At 39.5% G+C, this 25,195-nt stretch overlaps 1 protein-coding gene across 1 annotated transcript in view; it reads right to left on the reverse strand.

Annotated features, from left to right (window-relative positions):
* The window catches only part of smpd3 (sphingomyelin phosphodiesterase 3), a 53,692-nt gene extending 34,467 nt beyond the window's left edge, over window positions 1-19,225 (reverse strand). Inside the window, exons 1-3 of the mRNA XM_041796332.1 lie at window positions 18,892-19,225; window positions 17,166-17,411; window positions 16,101-17,055 (exon numbers count right to left, since the gene is read on the reverse strand). Of these exons, the coding sequence (XP_041652266.1) occupies window positions 16,101-17,055; window positions 17,166-17,411; window positions 18,892-19,193 (1,503 nt within the window). The 5' untranslated portion in view covers window positions 19,194-19,225. The remainder of the gene's footprint in view (window positions 1-16,100; window positions 17,056-17,165; window positions 17,412-18,891) is intronic.
* Window positions 19,226-25,195: the final 5,970 nt, after the last annotated feature.

The following is a 25,195-nucleotide window of genomic DNA, read 5'->3' on the forward strand; positions in this document are numbered from 1 at the left end:
CCTTGAAAAAAGGCATAATACCCCCTCTTTAAAGAAAGATTACAAGTCCATTTTATCAATGTGAAGAGCTAGTTGTAACTCCTTCTTGTCAAAGAGAAAAAGTGAGTATTAAAAACAAATACAAAAGTTGTCAGTGGCAAAGACTTTATTTTGAGCTGTTGTGTGGACTGATACGCCGACCACAGCTTGGAACTGTTTTGCAGTAGGAGAGAGGTTGAAAATCATTTGGGTGTGAAAAGGAGAGAAATGTATGTAAATAATTCAGGCTGACCTTGGTGATAAATTAAAGCCCTTTTGATTATTTAAGGTCAAGGGGATTCTTGGAAACTCCATTGATTTCTATCCAATCTAGATTGAGTGTGTCCTTGTTTGGAAGCCTAATCTTTTCTAATTCACTGAAACTGTGTATTTAAACACCCACCCACCAGCACGCACACACACACACACCCACACACACACACACGCCACTCTCCAACCACACACTTAGTAGTTTGAAATAATTATAAGAGGGGATAAATGTTGGACTGAAAAGCTTTAATTACGGAGGAAGAGCTGGCTCTCTCTTTAGGGAAACATTTTTAATTAATAATCTATCTCTGCCACTCTCTCTCTCTCTCTCGCTCTCTTTATCTCCATTTCTGGTGTGTCTCCTCTCCACAAGAGACAATTCAGATTTATGTTGCTGACCTGATGCTGCTTTCCAGGTAAATACATCCACAAGGAAATTATGAGAATGTTTTGGCATCTTTTATCCAGAGATTGACTTCATATAAATAGAACAGAATAAAAATTGTCTGCCTATGTTTTGACTATATTTTCTACACATTTAAGTAACACCACATTTAGAGCTGTGCTCCTGCATGCTCAAAAGAGGATTTCATTGGCATATAAGTATTTTAGTGCTTTGCCCAGCTAGGCACACCTTTGAATGCCGTGCATGCAATGCAACCAACATTTCCCTGCTATATCCACCTCTTATACAGGAGTGAGGAACTTTTAAGGAAAGACCAGCTTTAAAAGCCTTAGCTTTAGCTTCATACACTTGACACAGGACAATCCTGAACAAGCCATGACATCAGGTCACTGAGCTTTAACCTTAAACCTTCAGTACTGTCATGATAACGTAAACCTCCATTTATCAGACATGTGCATTTTACTTGATTAGATAAAGAACGGTTAAAGTGATTTTACAGTTTGTTTAGGTAACCATGTTTACAAAAAAATGTACAGTAAGCCTGTGTTAGTGAGCCAACCGTTGTATCCTGTATGTCAGTGTCATGTCATTGTCAACCTGACCTCCACATCTTTAGCTCCAGCCTTAAGACATGCATACTCACTTCCTTCTGCAGTGGCTCTAAATGTTGGAGATGAGAATCAGTCTTGATGTGCAGCATCATCTCACATGGACAAACAGTGTCTCTGAGAGGCATTATACTCATTGGCCTGATGCTTCATTAGCTGGCCTGATTTAACACTTATCCATTTAGTTAAATAGTTTCCTATTCCCACACAAAACGTGCCAGTATCAAAAGACAAGCTATCTTTAAAATGTCAGCATAAATATATGTGAGATTTAGTTGGAGGGAAGTGCTACAACACTTTGATGAGCCACAGTCAGGTACTTTATAAGATGTTCTACACCATATTAGGTCTCAAGAGCCTGCACCTTTTTTTTGATCTGCTGTGCACATTCAAATGTTCATGTGCACTCATCAGTCATATTTATGAAGCCATAAATCCACATTGCTCTGAATTATTCATCTCAGCCTTGGTGAAATTGGACATATTTTAAAGTCCAACTTGCATGTGGAGCAGACTGACATTTGCTGGAGAAAGTGATATTTTAGCAGTCTAATACTAATCATCACACTTCAAAGCATATATAACCAAGAAATTGGTGATATGTGAAATCAAGATAACTTTGAGGCATGCAGCGACCCAGGTGTTGAAAACTGAAGTCAAGCTTCAGTTTCAGTTACAGTAGCTTCAGTTAATGGTCGCTGCCTTTCTGTCAGAGCTTTTCCCAGCCCTTCACTGAATGTAAACATGAGAAGCTTAGCATGTCAAATGAACAGCATCATATAACAGGTTTTTTTTAAACAAGAAAATGGAAATAAAGTGGTATTATGTTGAGGGTTATACTACTCAACATAAGTGAAAAAGGGCCACATATCAAAGCACCATATTAATCTGCAAAGAAGAACAAAGGCTGGCAGAGCTAACTACTAATGTTAGCCACGCTCTAGGATCATACCTGCTGACACAATAGACCCTGTGATGAATTTGACTGTTTTATCAGTATTTTCTCCTCTTTAGATTAGTCTGTTAAACACAATTTAATGAGGCATTACACACAGCCTGTGTCTAATACTGCATTCCTCTGCACGGTTTGTTGTCAGACGGTGACCATATTGAGAAGCTGTATCATGTTATCTTGTTATTAATTACACATTATAGCCCATTAACTAGGCTGTAATAGCATGGTAGAGTCAACACATTCAAAGGTAGGCATACAATCCAGGTGAACTTTTTGAAAATAATTAATTTGTTTAGATCTATAAAGATTCAGAGCTGTGTTTTAAAAGTATTTCCCACCTTCACCGCCCAGCCAAAAAAACAAAAAACAAACAACAAACAGGGTCAAGACTATTAGCCCCTTTCAGAACTAACCTTTTTGTTGAGCCAAAGCACAAACCACTGTTGTGCAATTATGTCCATTAACTTTGTAATGCTAAAAGCTTTTAAAATCAAGTTCAAACTGGGAATTATCTTCCAAATTACACAGTACAAAAACTTCAGCTATGGTTTGAGGTGTCACTGGAGAAAGCATCATGGCAAAAACAAAATTAGTATAGACCAGAGAAAAATAATTTTTGATGCTCATAAAACAGAAGAAGGATAAGAAAAGTTATCACAGTGCGTCCAAGTGTTAAGAACTGAAGTGAGAAGTATCATCAAGAAATCCAATGAGAGCCACACAGTACAGAACAAGCCTGGCAGAGGTGGGAAGAGAAAGATTCAAAAGCACTGGAAAGAAAACTAGTGAGAGATGTGTCTAAAGACCCCAGAGCAACTGCCAAGACTCTAATGAATGACTTAGCCATGTCAGGATTGTAGTCTCAAAGAAGACCATCACTAGAGCCCTGCACAGGAATGGACTGAGAGGCTGAGGACCAAGAAAAACCACCTTTGCAGAAGAAACACATTCAAGCCAGACTGAAGTCTGCTAAGGACAAACTGGAGAAGGATTATGAATACTGGAAGCATGACCTTTTGCCGGATGAGACCAAACACCGTCCCCACAGTGTAACACACTGGTGGGAGTATTATGCTGTGGGGATGCTTCAGTGTGTCTGAAACTGTGAATCTTGAAAATGTGAAGGAATCATGAAGAAAGAAGGAAGAGTGAAGATTTTGAAAGGAAATCTCAAGTAGTCCACAGCAGAACTCGGTCTGGGTTGTTGCTTAGTCTTTCAACATAAAAAAGCACCAGAACATATGTCACTCTCACAAAAAAATTACCTTCAAAAGACCAAAATGAATCTTATTGATTGGCCTGTGCTAAGCCCTGACTTAGAAATCTGTGGGCTGGACTGAAGATGAAGGTCCATGTTAGACCATCAAATCTGCAGGAGCTTGAGAGATTGGCCAAAGAAGAATGGCCAATACACAATTGTTTCAACAATTTTATTTCTGTGTGCAAAGTAAAATAATGTAAACATTTAAAATAAAACTTGGGTGTTTGGAAAAGCTGTGTTAAAAAAGTCCTTGCTCACTGATGAAAACTTTGAAGGAGCTAACAGTACAGGAAGAGGTCTGGTTATCCAAATGAGATCTTACACAGACGCGATGTGGTCTGGTATAAATGCACAGACATGGCACTGATAAGAGCTAAGAAAAAAAGGATCACTTCAACACAGACTTGACTCAGCCTGGTTTTTTGTGTTGGGTGTAAAAGAACAAACATGGTGTCTCTATAAACAGCACACAGAAACACAGCATGAACATCAGGTACATCAAATGAACTGAATCTAATGAGATGCATCCCAGCTGGCGCCGAGGCGAGCCACAGTGTCTAGTAGCAATGAGCTGGAGTGACCAAAGGTTCACAGAGGGGAAGTGAGGGTTTATAACAAGATGCTGCCTTGGAGGGCTGCCAAGACGTCTGCAGGATGAAGAGAGACGAGGAGGGAACAGCCGGCACATCAAAGCCTGCAGCTGGCTGAGACGCACAGTGTGGAAGGACGGAACCGGCACACGCCAGTGTAGCGATGTTACATTGATGAGAACGACGACGTGCAGTTAAAACGCAACATGAAGAAGCAGAAATAAACAGTTAGGCTCTGAAAGCTGCCTCACTGGTGGTAATAGCATGGCAGCCAAAATGGCTCTTAAAAGTATCACTCACAGTCACATCCATTTGAACTGTGGCTGTTAAAGTGTGCTGCTTGGGCATTTATGCAGGTCATTTACCTATAAAGACGTTTACACATGTGTTAGATGTGTAGACTCAGGGTTGCTAAGTAATGACAAGCAATGGTGAGACAAATCAAGACAACCCTCCAAAAGGAAATGGTTTTACAAACAACTGCTTTCTCATTCTTTCTTCTTTCACTAGTTGTGTGTTCTGCTAGCACCCTTTTCACTACAGGTCAACCAGGTTGTTCAGGTAGTCCATCTTCCAGCGGATGGCACCTCCATTGATTTGCTATGTCCCCCAACACAGTTGTAAGAGCATGAAGGGAAACCAGCAGTTACACAAAAGGGCTGGACAGGGATGCAGAGATGCATCAACTCTGTTGCCTCCCTGTGTGAGAAGGAAAAGGAGGATTACCAGAGTGCTACAAAATGACCTCCGGCATGTCACTGGTGTGCATGTTTCTGACTAAACTGTCAGAAACAGATTTCCCAAGGCTGGCATGAGAGCTCCATGAAGTGGGATCTGTGCTTGCAGCTCAGCACTGTGCAGCTCCATTCGCATTCCACAAAGAAGACCAGAACTAGAACTGGGATATCATTGGTGCATCCAACACCCCCAAGTTCAGCTAAAGACTGTGCAGCTCACTGATGCCCTGATCAGGTCTGAGAAGAAATCCTCTAGAACACATTCTGATGATTCATCAGAAGCATGCCAGATGTTGCTGGGAGTGCATGCATATACAGTTACATTTTAAATTACTGGGATACAATTAATGCAAGTTGGATCAGCCTTTGAATTTTACATAGTACATAGAATTTCTGTGACATATTAAAGTCTCAGCCTGAACTGACAATTTTGGTTTCAATGACCATTTAACATCACTTTATACGCAACATATCAGGAAATGTTACTCATCAAAATCTGACGAGCATTGTTTATGGCTTGTATTTGCTACAACTTGTGTAAAAAGATATGATTAACAGCTTTACTTGCCACAGCCCTGCAGCTTATATTCAGTTTGTGTGAACATTTGGCTAAGTGACGTCCCTCTCTGGCTACAGAGAGGTGTCTACATCTACCTTTGAGTCTGGAGCCTTTTCTAAGAACATTAAAATGGCAACAAACTGATTCATCAATTAGACACGCAAACACTATTTCTGTGGAGCAGCAGAGAGCATGAATAAAAAATGTGGATAAAGTCTCATCCACTCTTGTGCACCAGACAGAGTCATACTGTGACTATCTCCTCAACAACAGAAGAATCTGAAGCCTATTTGTGGGTGCTACAATCTTGTGTTGTCCATCATAACTGTGAAGGCATCTCAGCGTCTGCTGCTGCCTGCTGACTGTGACAGCAACATGAACAGTTACAATTAAAACGCCAGTCAGCTGCTGATAAAGACAGACAGTCATAATTTGTTAGATTGTACATATTAGAATTCTTTTACAACAACATCCTGATTTGGGGAAATAAAAAATATTCTAAGAACATCATTTATTTGTGAATAATTGCTGGTCAGTTTGATTCTACTTGCTGGAGAGCTTACTAATGAAACCGGTTCATTAGGTCGGTCAGATTATATGGATTTAGCCAGAATTGGTCCCAATAGCATCTTTGCAGCTCATCATCAAACATCAGGCCCACATATGAGCACTACAATGCTCTTTTAGTGTGACATAAATAACGACATGTCCAAGGAGGCCCATGACCAAAATCAACAAGACTAGTATGTCAGAAGAGTGTTTTTTGACAACCTTTGACCAGAGTATATTTTGCCTTTTACATTATTCGAGCCTCCACTTTTTCTCTCTTTTCCCTCGCAAAAGACTGCGAGCATCACAAGGATTGCTTCTGATGCACCTATGACTGACAATCTTTGACCCCATCTTCCCGACAACCTCTGAACTCAAACACAGTCGTGGAGACAGTAGTGATGACAGCGTATACGCAGTATAGACTGGACAAGACGGGACAAAATTTTTGTTGCATAGTCTGACATGATGCTGTCATGAAAGATTAAAAAATTGTGTACCTTAAATCATTCCAGATTTTTGGGCAGTGCAGTGATTTTTTTGACTAACACTCAAAAAAATCACTGCACACAGCTTTTCTATTTCTCTCTAATGCTGCTCATCTGCAGAGGTGTCAAGTAACTAAGTACAAATACTTCGTTACCTTACTTAAGTAGAAATTTTGGGTATCTATACTTTACTGGAGTAATTATTTTTCAGCCTACTTTTTACTTCTACTCCTTACATTTTCAAGCAATTATCTGTACTTTCTACTCCTTACATTTTAAAAATAGCCTTGTTACTGCTATTTCATTTCAGCTTGTTTTCATTCCAGCTTGTCATTGTTAAAAAAAACACAAATTAAAAAAAACCCCAAAGCCATCCAGACAAATCACACTATCCGGATAGAGTGAATTTGATTGTGGTTGGATGAGAAGTATAGACATGATACCATTCTGACACCCTATTGGCTTGTACGTGATCCATTGCACCTTTGAACATGACAAATCACGTCACACTCCAGCAAGGAAATAGCAGACGTATGTAGCCTAGTCCGAAGATGTCTGGAGCAGAGACTCGAGAGAACTGGAGCGAAATGTCCCAACCAAGCACCAGCGAGGAGGTTGGTAGTACACATAATGTATATGGTTCTTGAATGTATTTGCATTGTACTACAATGCATTCATTTTCAATGGGCATAAATGTGGCTGAAACAGGTGCATCCCAAATTTTTCATCATCAACATTTTAATATAACATTATAGTCATTATGGTCTTTAGAAAAATGGAATGGTAGAATGGAATGTATAATGGAATGGAATGGTAGAATGGAATGGTAGAGTGGAATGGAATGTATAATGGAATGGAATGGTAGAATGGAATGGAATGTATAATGGAATGGAATGGTAGAATGGAATGGTAGAGTGGAATGGAATGTATAATGGAAAAGAATGGTAGAATGTAATGGAATGTATAATGGAATGGAATGGTAGAATAGAATGGAATGTATAATGGAATGGAATGGTAGAATGGAATGGTCGAATGGAATGGCAGAGTGGAATGGAATGTATAATGGAATGGAATGGTAGTATGGAATGGGATGTATAATGGAATGGAATGGTAGAATGGAATGGAATGGCAGAGTGGAATGGAATGGTAGAATGGAATGGTAGAATAGAATGGAATGTATAATGGAATGGAGTGTATAATGGAATGGAATGTATAATGGAATGGTAGAATGGAATGGTAGAGTGGAATGGAATGTATAATGGAATGGAATGGTAGAAGGAATGGAATGGTAGAATGGAATAGTAGAGTGGAATGGAATGTATAATGGAATAGGATGGTAGAATGGAATGGTCGAATGGAATGGCAGAGTGGAATGGAATGTATAATGGAATGGAATGGTAGAATGTAATGTAATGTATAATGGAATGGAATGGTAGAATGGAATAGAATGGTAGAATGTAATGGAATGTATAATGGAATGGAATGGTAGAATGGAATGGAATGTATAATGGAATGGAATGGTAGAATGGAATGGTAGAATGGAATTGTAGAGTGGAATGGAATGTATAATTGAATGGAATTGTAGAATGTAATTTAATGTATAATGGAATGGAATGGTAGAATGGAATGGAATGTATAATGGAATGGAATGGTAGAATGGAATGGAATGTAAAATGGAATGGAATGGTAGAATGGAATGGAATGGTAGAATAGAATGGAATGGTAGAATGGAATGGAATGTATGATGGAATTGAATGGTAGAATGGAATGGAATGTATAATGGAATTGAATGTATAATGGAATGGAATGGTAGAATGGAATGGTAGAGTGGAATGGAATGTATAATGGAATGGAATGGTAGAAAGAATGGAATGTATAATGGAATGGAATGTTAGAATGGAATAGTAGAGTGGAATGGAATGTATAATGGAATAGAATGGTAGAATGGAATGGTCGAATGGAATGGCAGAGTGGAATGGAATGTATAATGGAATGGAATGGTAGAATGTAATGGAATGTATAATGGAATGGAATGGTAGAATGGAATGGTAGAGTGGAATGGAATGCATAATGGAATGGAATGGTAGAAAGAATGGAATGTATAATGGAATGGAATGGTAGAATGGAATAGTAGAGTGGAATTGAATGTATAATGGAATAGAATGGTAGAATGGAATGGTCGAATGGAATGGCAGAGTGGAATGGAATGTATAATGGAATGGAATGGTAGAATGTAATGTAATGTATAATGGAATGGAATGGTAGAATGGAATAGAATGGTAGAATGTAATGGAATGTATAATGGAATGGAATGGTAGTATGGAATGGAATGTATAATGGAATGGAATGGTAGAATGGAATGGTAGAATGGAATGGTAGAGTGGAATGGAATGTATAATTGAATGGAATTGTAGAATGTAATGTAATGTATAATGGAATGGAATGGTAGAATGGAATGGAATGTATAATGGAATGGAATGGTAGAATGGAATGGAATGTAAAATGGAATGGAACGGTAGAATGGAATGGAACGGTAGAATAGAATGGAATGGTAGAATGGAATGGAATGTATGATGGAATTGAATGGTAGAATGGAATGGAATGTATAATGGAATGGAATGGTAGAATGGAATGGAATGGTAGAATAGAATGGAATGGTAGAATGGAATTGGCCCCTGTGGCATGGCCAAAGCTTTTGTTCTTAATGGAATTTTTTCCCCTTTATATTACTCTTACTTTGATACTTTAAGTAGTTTTGAAACCAGTACTTTTATACTTTTACTTGAGTAAAAAGCTTGAGCTGATACTTCAACTTTTACAGAAGTCTTTTTAAAGGGACACTTCAACATTTTGGCAAATTTGCCCATTGCCATAATTCCTATAGTCTTAGTAATAGGTTCGTTACCTTCAGTTGTTGGTGCAAGCTACTTTTAGATTGCCCTGCCGAGTTCGGACCTGCTATGCCAACTCAATGTAAGCAGACGGTATTCCGGCTTTCCCTCATCAAACTCATCAAATACACAATCCAACAACTCCAAAACGCTTTTGTGGACACATTGTCACCTGCACATTCACCACGAACCTATTACTAAGACTATAGGAATTATGGCAATGGGGGAATTTGCCAAAATGTTGCAGTATCCCTTTAAACCCTAGGATCTATACTTCTACCTGAGTAATGAATGTGAATACTTTTGACACCATTGCTCATCTGTAATGATTAACTGCAACTCTAGCTTGATTTGCCTGTTAGCTAGTAGCCTAGCAGGCCTACTGGCTAGCTCAGAGAGAATGCAATAATGATCTACCTATGAAGAAGAACTAGTGTCTATGAAGTTGTTGGATTCTTCTAACGTGTCCAATTTTATGCAGGGGTCCACTTCATGAAGTAAAAGCTTGAGCACCATGATGTCCTTATATTATTCCCCAAAAGTTAGATTTTGTCTCACTTGTCAAAGCAGCCAGAAAGCCCATTATGTAGGAAGTCACGTTATAAGAAGTAAAATGTCACTTATTCAGTCAGCCTTTATTCAAATACATAAATGTTATAGTAAGACGTTTTTCCCATGGTTCATCCATATGACAACTTGCTGTGTTATCAGTCCACAGAGATGCTACTTTAGAACAAAAGCAAAGATTTCTGGGCAGTCATAAAAAATATTTCACAAGCCTTGAAATGTTATGTAAAGACAGGCTAAAAAGTACAAGGATAAAAATACATAATAAAGGGAGGCAGGTGTTGCTGCACTCTAATACAACATGCAGTGGTTGTGAGGAGAATCATTTTGTTTGGCACTGCATGTTTCTCTTCTCTCTCAGATGACAGTAAAAGCAGCTTATACTGAGATGTGTTCCTGCCAGCTGGCTGACAGCCAGCTTGTCGGGGGGACCTGGAACGACCTCCTATACAAGAGGGTGGTGAAACAGGGATGTGAGGTCAGTTTGTAAACTGCAGTGACAGTTAACAGGCAGCAGGACTAACAGGATGAGACTGTCAGCATGCAAGCTGTGACGGAGTGTGTCTTTATTAGACCTTCTATATGTAAGGGCATGTACGGACACAAATAAATAGATGCCAACGCTCAGCTTCAGGTAGCAGAAAGTTGTGCTGCTCCAGAAGGAGCTGGATCAGATCCAGGCTCACATCCTGACAGCCACAGTACACGTCTGATTAATGGATACAGGCTGTCAACATTTATCACAGGGGGCAAGCAAACAGGGAAATACTCACAAACACACAACAGCTAACTTCATCACTGATTCAGAGCATCTCGTCTTTAAAATTCACGGTGCGCTACTGTTTCCTCGCCAAGGAGTACTCTGTGTGTTTTGTTATAATAGAGGATGAAAAGAAGAGTGACTTCAGAGGCATGAATCTTACACAAGAAAAAGCACACTTAGCAACAGCAAAATTCCATTACTCTGAGTTCAGCCTTATGTTTAATGCAGTCGTGTCAAGAATCTATTCTAACTCCAAGGCTAAACCTCAACTATTTTAAAAGTAAGGCATAAAATCTACATGACTTATCAAATCTACATGGGATCAGTCTTCCTGATTGAAGTGGCTAAAAGATTTCATATCTCTAGACGTCTGGGAAGTCTCCCACAATCTTTGAGGGGAATAAACTGTAGACTGTACGAAACATGGATAGTTGCAGATATGTCATCTGTTGGTTTTTGAAGCCTTGTGTTGAAGGCCAATTAAAGAGCCTTCAACATGGGAAATGCTGTCTCAACCTATCTTTAGTCAACACTGGTGGTGTTAGTTTTTTCAACTAAAACTAAAAATGTTTGTCGACTGCCTGGAGAAGACGAGACTAAGAATAGCTGAAAAAAGATCTTTGATCATAAAAACTCAGCTGAAATGCAAGCTTAGTTTTCATCAAGGAGAAAACTAGACTAAAATGTCTCGTGTGCTGCAGTGTTAGACGTTCAAAAGCCATGATGTTTCTCCACTGTGTGTATAATCTATAAAAACACAAGCACAGAGAGCATTCAAGGTATGTCAGGATTTTATTCACTATATTTAAAAGTAATAAAAATATTTATGGTTCTTTTATATGAGTTTTGCTATTATATTAATTTAACGATATGACTATTAAAGTAGTTTAAAGAAGACAAATGTTTTGATTAAAAGTAAAAACTAAAATGTAAGAAATTTTAACCGACTGACAGGTTTTGAAAAAATTGGCTTTTATTGACTAAAATTGGGCTCAAAATATAAAGCTTAAAAAAATACTTTAATTTCAGTCGACTGTGTTGTTGTTCAATGTAACTTTTCATCAGTTATATTAACAAACCAAATATGATGCTTTTATTATTAATTCATGAAGATTACTTTATGAATGAAATGTGTACATTTCATAAACTTTTACTGGACACAGATTGTATTTTCAGCAATAATCCAAAACACTATCAAAAAATCCCATAGGCTCGCCGCCAAGGGAACTCATGCGATGCCAACTTCTGGGATTTGCCCACAAAATTACATCATCACTGCACCCCTATAACAGTGCACGACTGAGCGAGTGTTTAGCAGTGCAGCAGCTGATAATCATCATTTAGATATCAAATTGCCCTCCTTATTGTGGTTTCAGTCTCCAGTCAGAGAATTAACCAAAATTTAATATTTTTGGTGTTTTTTTTTGTCAGAAAAGTGATGTTGAGAGACTCACAAACAACCACATTTGGTATGAAACCACTGCTGTGATTAACAGTGATGTTGCAGATAACTGGACTCCAGCTGATGTTAGAATAATGCATTTTTTAATCAGTGATATATAACTGATAGCCTCACATTTCATTCCATTCAGATTATAATATAATTAACATTTTGATTAAGAAAAAAACCCTGGTTAGATGTTAAAATGCATTAAAAGAGGCAGCATTCTAACAGGTGGAGGCCAGCCTAAAACTTCCTCAGACTGAGAAGGGATTGGCTCAGTACCTCAGGTATTACTATTAATGTAGGCTAATAATAGGTGGTGGTGTGTGTGTAAGACTGCATGGCAAGTCCAGCGTATAGTGCACTCACGCCCAGATTGATAAATGCAGGTCTGTGGAAATGACTCAAATTTCTGTTGTACACACCCACACAGGAGGGGGTGCCAAAGTTTTTGGGCAGCAATATGTTATTTTTTCTTTAGTGTTGGTCACGGAGGGATGGGGAGGTTTTTATTAGAGTGTGGCGGTGGGGGTGGGTCCAAAGAAAAATGGTTAGAAACCACTGCTCTAGTGTGAGATAAATACTGCACACAGAGGTATAACCTGTCAGGTCTTCTCTGAAGTTATCAGACATTGCATTTCCTCATCCATGCTTCTCTCTGGCCAGTTCCCCTGTTCTCTGCCTCATCTAAAACAGTGACTGTTGTGCTTTCCATTTCCTCCTATGCCTCTGCTCCTTTTGACTTTTTAATTACTGCTGTACAATCATCTGCTGCTCAATATTTATCAACTCCAATTACCATGTACACAAACAAGCAGGCAATGTGCTGAGTGGCATTTGGGCAGAATATTGCGAAAAGCGACAAAGGGAGGGTGAAGCAACTGGAACTGCACTTTGGTCCAGGCTTGACAAGAACTCCATTTCACCATTGCCTATTAATATGTAGAGGTATTCATCATATTAACTTAAACATTTATTTGCATTGTATCAGCTATTTGTCATGCTGAGCATGTTGCAAATAAACAATTACATATTTTGCTAATGTTCTTCTATAGAGTATGATGGAAAGATTTATTAAAATGTAGATTTAATGTGGATGAACTGTTGAAATAGTTTAATTGGACAAAAAGGTCAACACAGCTTCTAAACTAAAATCACTGGCTGCTTGTTATGCTTAATCGTCAGACAGAAGTAATTTTTGGACTTCACCTTGGGCTGTTGTGATAGGAATTTAATGCAATATTATAAATAATAATTAAGAGATGAGTCAGTAATGGGAAGTTTAAAAAACTGCAACCCTATTTGAAAGTTTTTGATAATTTCATACAACTCTTATCTCCAACCCAGTCTCACAAAATTTTGTGAAATACTCATGAAATTTAATCTATTGCTTTGTGTCCATGGGCATGAATTTCTGCTTTTTTTCATGTTGTGCAGCGCGACATTAGATCCCATTCATTTCAATAGGCAAACCATCTCAAATGTCACCCCTTGATCAACATATGAAAACATATGAATAAAAACTGTGGACATAGCTTTATTAATTCTAGCAGATTACCTTTATCCCCTCAAGTTTTTATAATTCACATTCACTGCAGTTTTTGTAATTTTTAGCAACATGCTGAAGCTCTTCACAAACAAGATGAGATGTATCCTCTCCACACAGCGAGAGGAGATGTGGAAAGACTGAGTATGCTATAATTACTATGGTGCGTGCACTCGCTATAATGACAGATGTGTTACGTCTGAATGGGGGTGGGTGTAAGTAAAGTATATTTACTAAGAACTGTCTGCAATCTGCTGATCCTCCTTTAATTCAACATGCATAAAGAGCAACAAACATGGGCTGAGTGGCATTATGTAAATGAATGCATCAAACGGGTTATAAAGCAAGGCAGACAAATACTGCTGTTGCATGGTTTTTCCTTGACGGAGAATACTTACTGATTGATACCTCTGCCATACAAAGGAGATCCATGGTCATTAATACAGACAGCTGGCAGGTCATTTTAACTCTGACTCTCTGGCCCTCTTTCTCACTCAATCTCTCTTTTACAAATGTATAATAAGTTAATTTAGTATAAATAGACTTAAAAGGCAGATTCAATTACCGCCTTGCTAGTGTGACTGATAGAAGTGTCAGAGATGATAAGATTAGCATGGCATCAAGCAGCGAGGAGAGCAAGGACACATATCTGTTCTAAGAAAAGAGTAAAATTTGCCCCCCTAGTGTGATTTATTCTGGTTTGTCTGAGTTGGAAGTGAAATGTGATGAAATGTGGAGGCGGACTTTTACTATGCAGGAGAATAGCCTCAAAAATGTCAGTGATTCAAGGAAAATAGTAATAGTTCCTGGGTAAGGGTTTTTAGAGCTCCTATGTCGAAGTACCTCCAGTTCACATAAACCTTTTAACATTTCCATACAATACTACAGGCAACAATACCCACCAGTATTTTAAAATCTTATGAATTGCCACACTTTATTTGGTTTGCCTGATTCGTTCACAGTCAACGATGACTTTTACAGGATGGAGCTGGACTAGCCGGTGGCTTGTTCTCTGGAACCTCAGTCAAGGCCTCAAAAGTTGGTCTTTTGGTTGTAGCTCTAGGGTTGTAGCATATTTGTTGCCCAACTCTTGTTAAAAAGGCATGTCACATATCAGAGAATGGAAACCTCATTTTGGGATGTTTTCACACCTGAAAGTCCAGGCCAAGGTTGGCACCAAGGTTTGTGTTTTTGTTACATTGTATATATTCATATACTGCTGCCACAGTTTCTCTATCTTCAGTTGGCACTGTCTTCCCATCCTCTTGTATCCTCTCTCTTCCACATATTTTTATGTGTTTTTTCCAGTTGAGCCCTAATACCATCATCAGACCAGACATCAATAGGTTCTCTGAAAATGACGTCACACAGCAGCAGAAATCCAAAAGAAAAACATGTTTGGAGCTGTTTAGGACTATACCAAGTGTTCAAAGTATGGAAAAGAAACATTCTTTATTGTTAAGCTACTTTGTTTCCCGGAACTAGTAAAAATATTCTGACGAAAACATGCAAAAGAAGTTTTAAAAAAGTCTCCATCTAAAGGGCTGGTTGTTTGGCTACCAAATGGCTCTTCATTTGGTAGTTTGGCTTTTTTTTTTAATGTGGATTAAATGACGACAAAGCAAGAAGGGAAAGAAAACTGGCACTCAAATGGGAGCAAGCTACCACAGCTAACATAAGAGAGCTGTTTCATAGCACAGGCTTGTTTATGAATGGCACATCATCACTTGGTCTCTTACGATGTTTCAATTAAAAACATCTTTATGACAAAATGGGGATTTTTATTTGTTAAAGGGCTCAGCTGGCCTCTTAACTCAGTACACGACTCTTCTAGACTCTTGTTTCCCTGTATCTGGATAGACGAGGCTAGTCAGCAGAACTGAGAAATTTATAATATTGATTGCCTCCATGCCAGGTAAATCAGTCAAACTGTGGCAAAAATCCATACGTTGTAAAGTTTAGGAATCATTCAATATATAGAGAACTTTTCTGATGATCATTGCAGCATATAGATCCATTTTTGCAGTCCCCCACATTCTGACCCCCAACAGACATTCGAGATCACATGACTGCAAACAACCTATAAGACACCTGGTCTCCTCGTCTCCCTTTGTGCTTCCACAGCTGATTTTGTTTTGTAGTTGGATTTTATTTTTCTGGTTCTCATGCTGTAGTTTCCTGTCATTAACAAAGAGGTTTGAACTTCAAAATAATGCTTTCACACTGGGCATGAACTGGACCTTGTTTTAATTTGGTCCGGACCAAGACCAACAAGGCCTGGCCATTTGGTCCAGACCATGGTCCAGGGGAGGTTTCATAGCTGTCATTTAGGTTTGGATCAAAATGAAATATCTGAAAGTCCAGACTAAATGATGTAGGTGTGAAAGCACCCTTAAACTTGATTTGTGCTTTAGTACAGTAAAAAAGAAGGTAAGGGAATTTAATGACCTTGGCAAACAGCACCCCCTTAGCTGCCAGCGCGTCCTCCCCTCTCCCGTTGGGAAAGCACTCGTACCGTGCATCCAGGATGGGGTAGCGGCTAGCCAGCAGCAGCCCACTGTTGAGGAATTTAAACCTTGAGCAACAGCCTTTCCAGCCGTACCGCCCCACATCACTCAGTATGTAGGGAAAGTAGCGGTGCAGCTGCCGTCTCAGTCTGGTTACTGCTCCGTGGTCAAACACTTCCTGTAGAGCCAGGAAATCCAAATTGGCAGGGAAAAAGGCAGAGATTTCATGATCGAATGTCTCATCTCCATGGCGGCGTTTACGACCAGGGCGTTTAAAGACTGAAGTGCGAGGGACATGAGAGAGTGTGTTGTTGGAGGATATCCCTATACCGCCATCACCGCCATGGTAACGGGTAAGGGACTCCCTGGAGGCAGTCATGCTGCCTGGGTCTGCCTGCTCCCCTGTTCGATGGTTCCCTGTTTCTGCCTCCTCTTCCTGGGGGTCTGGCTCTGGGGCACTGATGCTGATTTGAACCCCTGAGGTGTGAAGTGGACAATCTGGGGATGGTTTTGGCTGAACACCCTCCCCGTGCATGGGACAATCATGATGGCTTTGGGCATTTTGACCCCCTGTGGAATGCATGGGACAGTCCGCAGCCTCCACTGAGGTGTGGACCGGACAGTCTGAGGCACCATTTGTCTCTGTGGTATGCAGGGGGCAGTCTTTTGTGGTGTCTGCCCCATCTGAGTGGAGTGGGCATTCAGAAGGGCCCTGATCTCCTGCAGAAGAGGAGTGAAGTGGGCAGTCAGTGGCACCTGAGGAGTGAATAGGGCACTCAGTGAGGGGTTCAGTTTCTGTGTCTGCTGGGCCATTGGTTGTATGAGTCTGGTCTGGACGCTGGTCCAGAGAGGAGGTACGACGGAAACCTGTGGCAAGGCTGCTGAAGGATGCCGCACTATTGAATGGAACAGAAAGCAAGTAAAGACAAATGTTGTTTTATTGATATAATCACCACAATTGATGCTAAATTTTGTTATACCCATAAGTAGAGTCAGCTCTCCTCACCTGATAGAGGTGTTGGTAGGTGAGTCAATGTAGATTTTAATCTGAGGCCGACTGGCACCATTGCGGATCCTCTTCCCCACCTCTCGGGCTCTCCTGTGGGTGTCTGATAGGTTGTTGAACCTGGCCAGGGAGTCAGGAAGCAGGCATACATTGGCACTGCAGAAACAAAAGCTTCTTCCCTGTGGCCTCCATTCTCCTGTCCCGACACCACCAGCTTGACCCTCCTCAGCCTGGTGTTTGTCTGGTCTGCAAGGTAAGCAATATAAGAGTCATACAGAGGACCTGGGGCACCTTAATATACCTCCATACTGTAAATGAAAGAGTCAACCATTTCAGGAAATATGATCATCCTTTTCCAAAGCCACATCTTTCCATTGCCAAGATACTTTGCACACTTTAATACAAAGGCTGCTGAACCTCTCAGTTTCCAAGGCCATATCAACTGAGGCAATCCAGTAGCGTCTGAATGCTACAACCGGTCAGAGAAACCATGTGAGCGACATGTCTGGCTGTGAGACACTTGATCAACAACACTTGAAATTTAGCTGGGATGCCTTTTGGTCATTGCTGAGATGTTTCTACACTTTGATTGGAGTCCATCTGGGGTAAATTGAATTGATTGGACATGATTTGGAAAGGCATCCACCTTTCTATAGAAGGCCTCACAGCTGGCAATGCATATCACAGCAAAAGCCAAGTCATGAAGAACCCAATGGTCACTCTGACTGAGCTCCAGTGATCCTGCAAGGAGATGGGAAAAAGTTTCAGAAGGACAACCATGACAGCAGCCCTTCACTGATCTGAGCTTTATGGCAGAGCGACTAGACAGAAGCCTCAAACATTGCAAAACAAACAAAAGTCCACTGGAGTTTGCAAAAAAAAAGCACCAGGAGGACTACCAGATATAAAGGCTATCACTGATTTATGAAGAAAGAAAAAAAAATAAGATCATGAAAACAAAGATGTGAGGTTTTGGCCATCAGCAATAAGTTCTCTGACTCAATTTTCCTTCTTCTTTCTTCTTCTCTCTACTTCCTCCATAAGGATCCCTGCTCTTTGGTGTCAGACCATGAACATGGTGGCACACATGAAATGTGACAGTCTGTTACCACATGTAGGTTGTTGCAGCTGCGTAATTACTGGATAGAAACCATAAGGGAACATCTGTCAGATTTAACACTATGATGCAAATGCAAAATTTGCTGTGTTACAAGAATAGAGTGCATCTCTTCCACAGCGAACAGAGCAAACTACAGTATTTCATAGTTTGTGGTTGTGGTGTTAAACCACTTAGGAACTGGTAGTGTGGCACATGGCAACCGGACCAACATTGAGCTATCACTTAAAGAATGGTTCCAGACCATTTCCTACTTTTTCAAGTCTCCAAGCATAACCAACAGGCCCTCTGATGCAGAAAATTCAACCTAAATTAAATGTTTTTTTCTGTAAAGCCTGGATCAAAATGAGGAAGAAGACCAAAAATTTTGAAGTTCCATTTCCATATTGTTCAAGTGACCAAAAATCTCTTCTGTATAGTAAAATGTGTGTTTTTAGTTGTTTCTTTTACCTATATATTATATCTTTCTACCCTACTTTAAAAGCTCTTTCAATATTATTGTGTCTTGTGTGCCACTCTGTAAGCCCTGGTGTCGTTTTTGGGCACTTGATGCCCACTGTTACGGTCAGAAGGATGGTGTGGTGGTATGACTGAGAAAAAAGTACCAACCTGCGGTAGGTGTACAGGTAAGGCTGGCGGACAGCCTGCAGGGGGGCCCAGATGATGAAGCCAAGCAGAGCAAAGGGCAGGGAGGCGAAGAGGAGAAGTAGGTACAGAGGTGCAGAGATCAGGACACACAGCGTGAGGAAGGAGCATGGATCCTGGGAGCGCTGTCGCTTCTCCAGCGATGTGGCCACACAGGAGGCCAGGAGCCGGTCCAGGAGCCAGTAACAAGGGAACACCAAGCTCCAGGACAAGCCATCCAGAAAGTGCAGACAGGCACTGGTGTATGGAGTGATGTGGAGGACCATCTCTTCTCTTTTTCTCTCTCTTTCTTCCTCTCGGTCACTTTCTTCTCACACGCTCCACCCACACACTCATACACACTTTAAACAGGAAAACACAAATCCGCTCCAGAGATCAAACAAAATAAATAAATAGGGAAAAAATCAAGCTTAAATGTGGCCCCCCTCCCTCCTTGCAGAGAGGTTCACTACATGGTTTGGTTGACTTGTATTGTCACAGGTCAGCCTGTCTCAGTCCCAGTACCTCTCCTCAGCAGTTACAGCCTCTGCAGGGGGAGTGGAGGAGCACAGCTTGGAGGTGGGGGGTGTCCATGATGGGAGATCTATGATTGTGAGGACTCCAATGACCTCTGGAGGGGGCGGCCATTAAACATCACTGCGTCCCTGAGGACCTGGAGAAAGTGAGCAGATCAATAGAGAAAAGGGAGGAAATGGGGAGGGGAGAGGAAAGGGGGAGGAAACAGAGGCAACATATCAGTGATGGAGTCCCTCTGATGTAAGAATGCTGGGAGCAAAATGATGCTTGTGAGTACACTCATGCTCAGGAAACATGATGAACATAGTAAACAATATTAACAACAATACTGCACAGGAAAGAGCAACATAGGTTGTAAGTCTTCAAGGAAATAATTATGCACAATTGATTTCCTTTATCGTTTTTCTGAGGAAGATTTTCAAGATTCAATTAAATTCCTTTAAAAAACCTTTACTTCTCCCCAGGCGGTGCAATTCAAGACACTTTGAGCAGCAGCATTACAAAAAGGAAGGAGCAGAAGCCTAACAAAGAAAATCAAGATTGCAAATATAAACAACTTATAGAGAAAGTTTTGAAACCTGGTATACCTACAGTTTATTTATGTCTATATATAAAAATGAACACTATAAGCAGACAATTTTTAATAAAGGGTGTCAGATATTGACAGTAATGGCATCAAGATATATTAACCAAGCTGTACAATCGCCATAAAAAAGGGAAAGCCAAGAATAACTGTAGTACAAAGAGAAAGAGAAAGAGAAATTGTGTGACTGCTCAGTGGTGTTGTAGTACTCGAGAACAGTCTTGGTCTTGAGACCAGCATCAAGACCACATTATGAATGTCTCTGTCTTGTCTCAGACTCAAGAGCATTTTTACTGTCTTGTCTCGGTCTGGCTGGACTCAGGATTTTCCATAAAGACCGGTTGAGACCAGCACTGATGTGATATTCTTTGACTTCATGAATGTGATAAGGAGAAGCACTACATCAGCAAATAGCTACACCTGCAAAAACTCGGTCATCACTCCATCTTCTTTCTAGTCAGAAATTCCTCTGAACACTTACTTTAGGCCTCATTCACCTGACAAATCTAGATAAACATCTCATTTTCAGATATTTAAAATCATTCCAAACTTGTCAGTGGCTTTTAAATACATACAAGGATTTATTTTTTACAAGAAGTAAATTAACAAATTTGTTCTGATTTGAGATTTTTGCATGTTGTGCTTTGAAAGAGTTGCAGTCACCTTAGTTTTATCCGTCAAAGATATTAAAGTGAAAGATAACTAAAGTGAAAGAGAGAATGCTTTTTAACTGTTCAACCTTGTCATTGTTTTTTAAATTGACTTCTACGGTCTTGGTCTTGACTTGGTCTCGATCCTCAAAAGTCTTGGTCTTGTCTTGGTCTCTGTGCACTCTGGTCTCGGGTGAGTCTAAGTCTCGTATAGTGTGGTCTTGAGTACATCATTACTGCTCATTGGTCATCAGTGTAACTCTGTGACTGTGTAGTGCTTTTTTGCTGTTTGATCTTCAAAACAAATGACTTAGAAAGGTTTGAATCAATCAATCAGCTTATAGATCAATGCAAAACAAAAAGTAGTAGCTGATAAGAAACAGGAGGAAGTTTACACTGATTTCATAAGCCTGAAAAAGATCTAACAGGAATTAGAATGTCTTTTTTGTTGAAAGGGGTGGGTAAGTTGGAGTTTTTCCACCATATTTCCCTGACAGCATCAGAAACTTCGTTACTCCAGGAGTAGAAATGAGCCTAAAATGGGAAAATTATTCCCTGAAGGACAGGCAATGAATGCTCAGAAGAACAATGACAATCAATATTACACTAACTGCAGTACTGTCGTATTAAATATCTTAATGCTTCCTTCCCACAAATGACTTAACAAGACTTTAAAAGTCCTTAACTGCTTCTCCGATCACTCTCCTACCAACCATCAAACCCAGCAGTATGAATAAATAATGACTCCATGAATTGGTTCATGTTAACAGCCGGGGGGTTTCAGATGGACACAGAAAGTCTGACCTCAGAGTAACCTCAGAAATCCCTCAGGAGCCACCAGAGAAGTGGCACGCTTTTAACTTAAAGCTCTGTCAAATTCTATCAGAGTACACAGCTGGGACTCATCAGATGTTCATTGGTTTTTATAACACATACGTGCATACATAACATCAGAAATTGCTGTAGGTTTAAAGGTCTGCAGTTACACTGTTAAGCAGCTTTACTAGTTTGTTACAATCATCTAATAGGTTTTAATACTGCTTAAATCCAATTTATGACCTAGAGTTTGAAGAAGAGCACCCTCACCATTAAAAAATAAAAACCAAATAAATCAGGACAAAGCTGACACCCTGATGTTTTACATTTATTGCACCCTCAGGGTCTATTTTTCTATCTTTTCAAGACAGAACACTTTAAAAGAAAACCAGTGAGTGATCAATTTGCCACCACGGTCTACCATTAAGGTCCAAAATAAAAAACTCTTTTGTTTGACAAGCTAATCCTCTGAATAACACATTAGAGAAAATAACATCAATCAGTGTCTTCTCAGTCCTCTCTCCAGTCCTAATCTTTTTATGATTCATGTTATGACAGAACAGCTACACTGATTGACTTATGAGTGTGCTGGTTGACTGGCTGACCTGCTGACTCACTGTTAGGCCTGACTGGCATGATGGCTGACTCTTGTCCTGCCTGAGTTGATGTGCTATTGTCTTGTCTCTGACTCAGTCTTTGAGTCCAAGAACTCACGAGCTGACTGTACAGTCTAGCATCATGATATGAACCAGCAGCATCTCTGTTTAAAAAGTGTTTGATCCGATGAACATATCAGATCAAGAAAACATCTAGTGCTTAAACACCACCGGTTCAAAGTGAGATATCCTGCATCACCAGCAATGTTTCATGTAAAAAGGTGGAAACAGTAAGGTGATGGCATTCCTCTCTGATTGTGTAAAGTGCTGGTGGAGAGGAACAGCACTGTGTGTACATGCCAAATTGTATGTTTTAAGTCTATGCCTCTCACGCTTCAACAATGTCATTAAAAAAAATACACAGGGATGCCAGGACTCAGTCATAATAAATTTGTGTTTGGTAGATAATTTCTTTGTTGTAACAATGCTTCTTGCAATTACATCTTACACCGTTGAAAAGCCTGTTTATTTTCCTTTTTAAATGGTGCCACATTTGTGAGGAACATGCATATGTGGGATGAACAGCAGAGCTTAGTATGAGGGTTGAGCCCATAAAAAATTGGCCAAATCTTCTCTGCCTGTGCCAAACAGCTTATTTTGCTGTTGCTATTGACTCTTGTTTCTACTGGTCATCCCACAAATGCATGCTCCTTCTGAATGTGGCACCATTTAAAAGGTAAATAAACAGGCTTTACATTAGTATAAGATTTATTGGCAAGAAGCATTGTTATGACAAAGAAATAATCGACCAAACACAAATTTTCTCACTTTTTATGCTTAGTTTAGTATAAAAGCTTGGTGTGAAGCATTACAAAGTTCTACTTCAACTGGCATCTAGAATGAAAAATGGGTCAAACATTGCAAAGATTTCAATAAGACCAAGATCTAAGACACATGTGAAACAAAAACCCAAGAACTGGCCACTTCTTTAACTGATAACATGACCATGATATCGACCTAACTTCAAACTAGTGTGAAATTTTGTGCTGGTTATGAAACAGCATGAAGAAAAATACTGATGCCTTGTTATGGGTTAAAAAATTAAAAAAAAGAACACTTGGATGATCGGTCAGTTCTGTATACTTATTTTAAGCCCTGAAAAGCTGCTGCAGACCAGGTAGTATAGTAGTCGACAGCAACCTTACAAAACAGTCTTTATTAATACCAAGTCATAGACTCATAATTAGTGATACAGTTGAAAAAAACTATTCAGACGTGTACAGAACAATAAGATCGAATGGATAAGGGTAACACTGACTTAAAACACTTGTATTCCTTCTTTGCTAACAAAAATAAATGAATATAGACACTGAAAATAATTCTTAAATATATAAAAAGTGGTTTTACTGGAATGCCTGCGCCATGCTTGAGTTACTATATGATATGGATCAAGAACCAGTGAAGTCAGAGCTATTCAGTCTTTCTCAAAACACTCAGTTTTGGTGTGCGCCCCCTTAAATTCAAATGAGCTCCCTCTCACCCTGCCCCTCTTCTCCCAGGGTTGAACCCACACAAGCGCAGCTGTGTATTTCTACAGCTGTGGATGGAGATGGAGCTGATGGACAGGTATTATTATGGTGACTCATTATGATGCCACAATAACCTCAGATTCTGAACAGACTGTCAGATTTCATGTTTTCAGACACAGGAGGAGACTGAACAAAGGGCAGGGTGGGGTTATTTCATATTTTGTGGGTTGGTAGATACTTAAGATATACAAATATATGTAAAAAAATACATGGTATGTCCCTTTATAAGAAAGCTTTGCCTGGGTGCGGTAATAGTGTTGTTGAACTGTTTTAAAGTTGTGTGTCAGAATCAAGGAGGAGTAGGAGCAATGGCAACCATTAAAGACTAGAGACAGTTAGCATTTCTTATGAATTCAAATTATGTCTTAATTCTTTTTTCTTTAAATTCACCTTTTCACCTGTTATCACCAACTGTAAAACCAAGCAGAACTTGTATGTTAGCATGGCGACAAATCAGGACAGGTGGTTGACATCTTGACTCTGTTTTCAATGAGACTGGAGGCGAATTAAGACAAAAGATGGGAAAAGAGTTTAGACATTAACATTTCTGTGTGATATCGGGATTAGCAGATTCACAGAGTAAAACCAACTCATAGATTTGATTATGCGCTACAGACTGAAGTCACACCATCTGATTACTGCATATGTAGAACAGCACACAACACTGACAGATTTTAGTCAAAACACAGTATAATGCCCCTTTCAGTAAAGCTCTGGTATCCATTGAGCAAAAAATTGTTATAAAAAAGCAAAGAGAAGTCAGTGAATTATCAACAGGAAGCTGCAGATGGCTGCATCCTCACATAAACTTCCTTACTGCTCTGCTGCCTGGCAATTAAGATGTAAATTGCTGCCTTTCCTCATTAAAAAGGGTTATTTATAGCTCACTGTTTCAGCAGAAAAACAACACATGGATAATTCAACAGGAAATATTACTTTATGTTGAAAATTATTGATTGTGAAAAGCTTTTATTATCTCGAAGGGCGATGTTTATTATGTTTGATTGAAGAGGGTCATTCGATGGGAAGGTCAGCTATTGCTTCAATTAATAGAAACAAAAAGAGCAAACACATGGATGAGAGCAGCTTATTATATGGGATATCAGTCTCACATGCAGTGATAAACAGAGGCTGAAAAAAAGGGAAAGGTTGTGCTATATGTGCTTGTATCACCAGATTTTTCAAGCATTTTTATAAATCATTCAAATAAATCCTAATGCACTGCATTTAATATTTAAAAAAAAAAAACAATAAATAAATAAATAAATAGATAAAATTAAAAAAAATTAATTTATTAGTTCATTTATTGACTGATTTCTTAGAGTACTGTTCACCAAGGGTCTCATTAATACGTTAATACTGAATCATCATTAAGGGCTGTGTTTGTTAGTCAGTTTATCATAAGCCTGAGTAAAGGTTTTAAGAGGAAAAATAAAACAGTGAATAGAAGGAACAGCCACCCTGAACCAAAGGAAATAGAAACACTTGAGTGAATCAGAAAAAGAACAGTCTGTCTGC

This window comes from Cheilinus undulatus, linkage group 9, assembly GCF_018320785.1.
Source record: "Cheilinus undulatus linkage group 9, ASM1832078v1, whole genome shotgun sequence".
Lineage (NCBI taxonomy): Eukaryota > Metazoa > Chordata > Actinopteri > Labriformes > Labridae > Cheilinus > Cheilinus undulatus.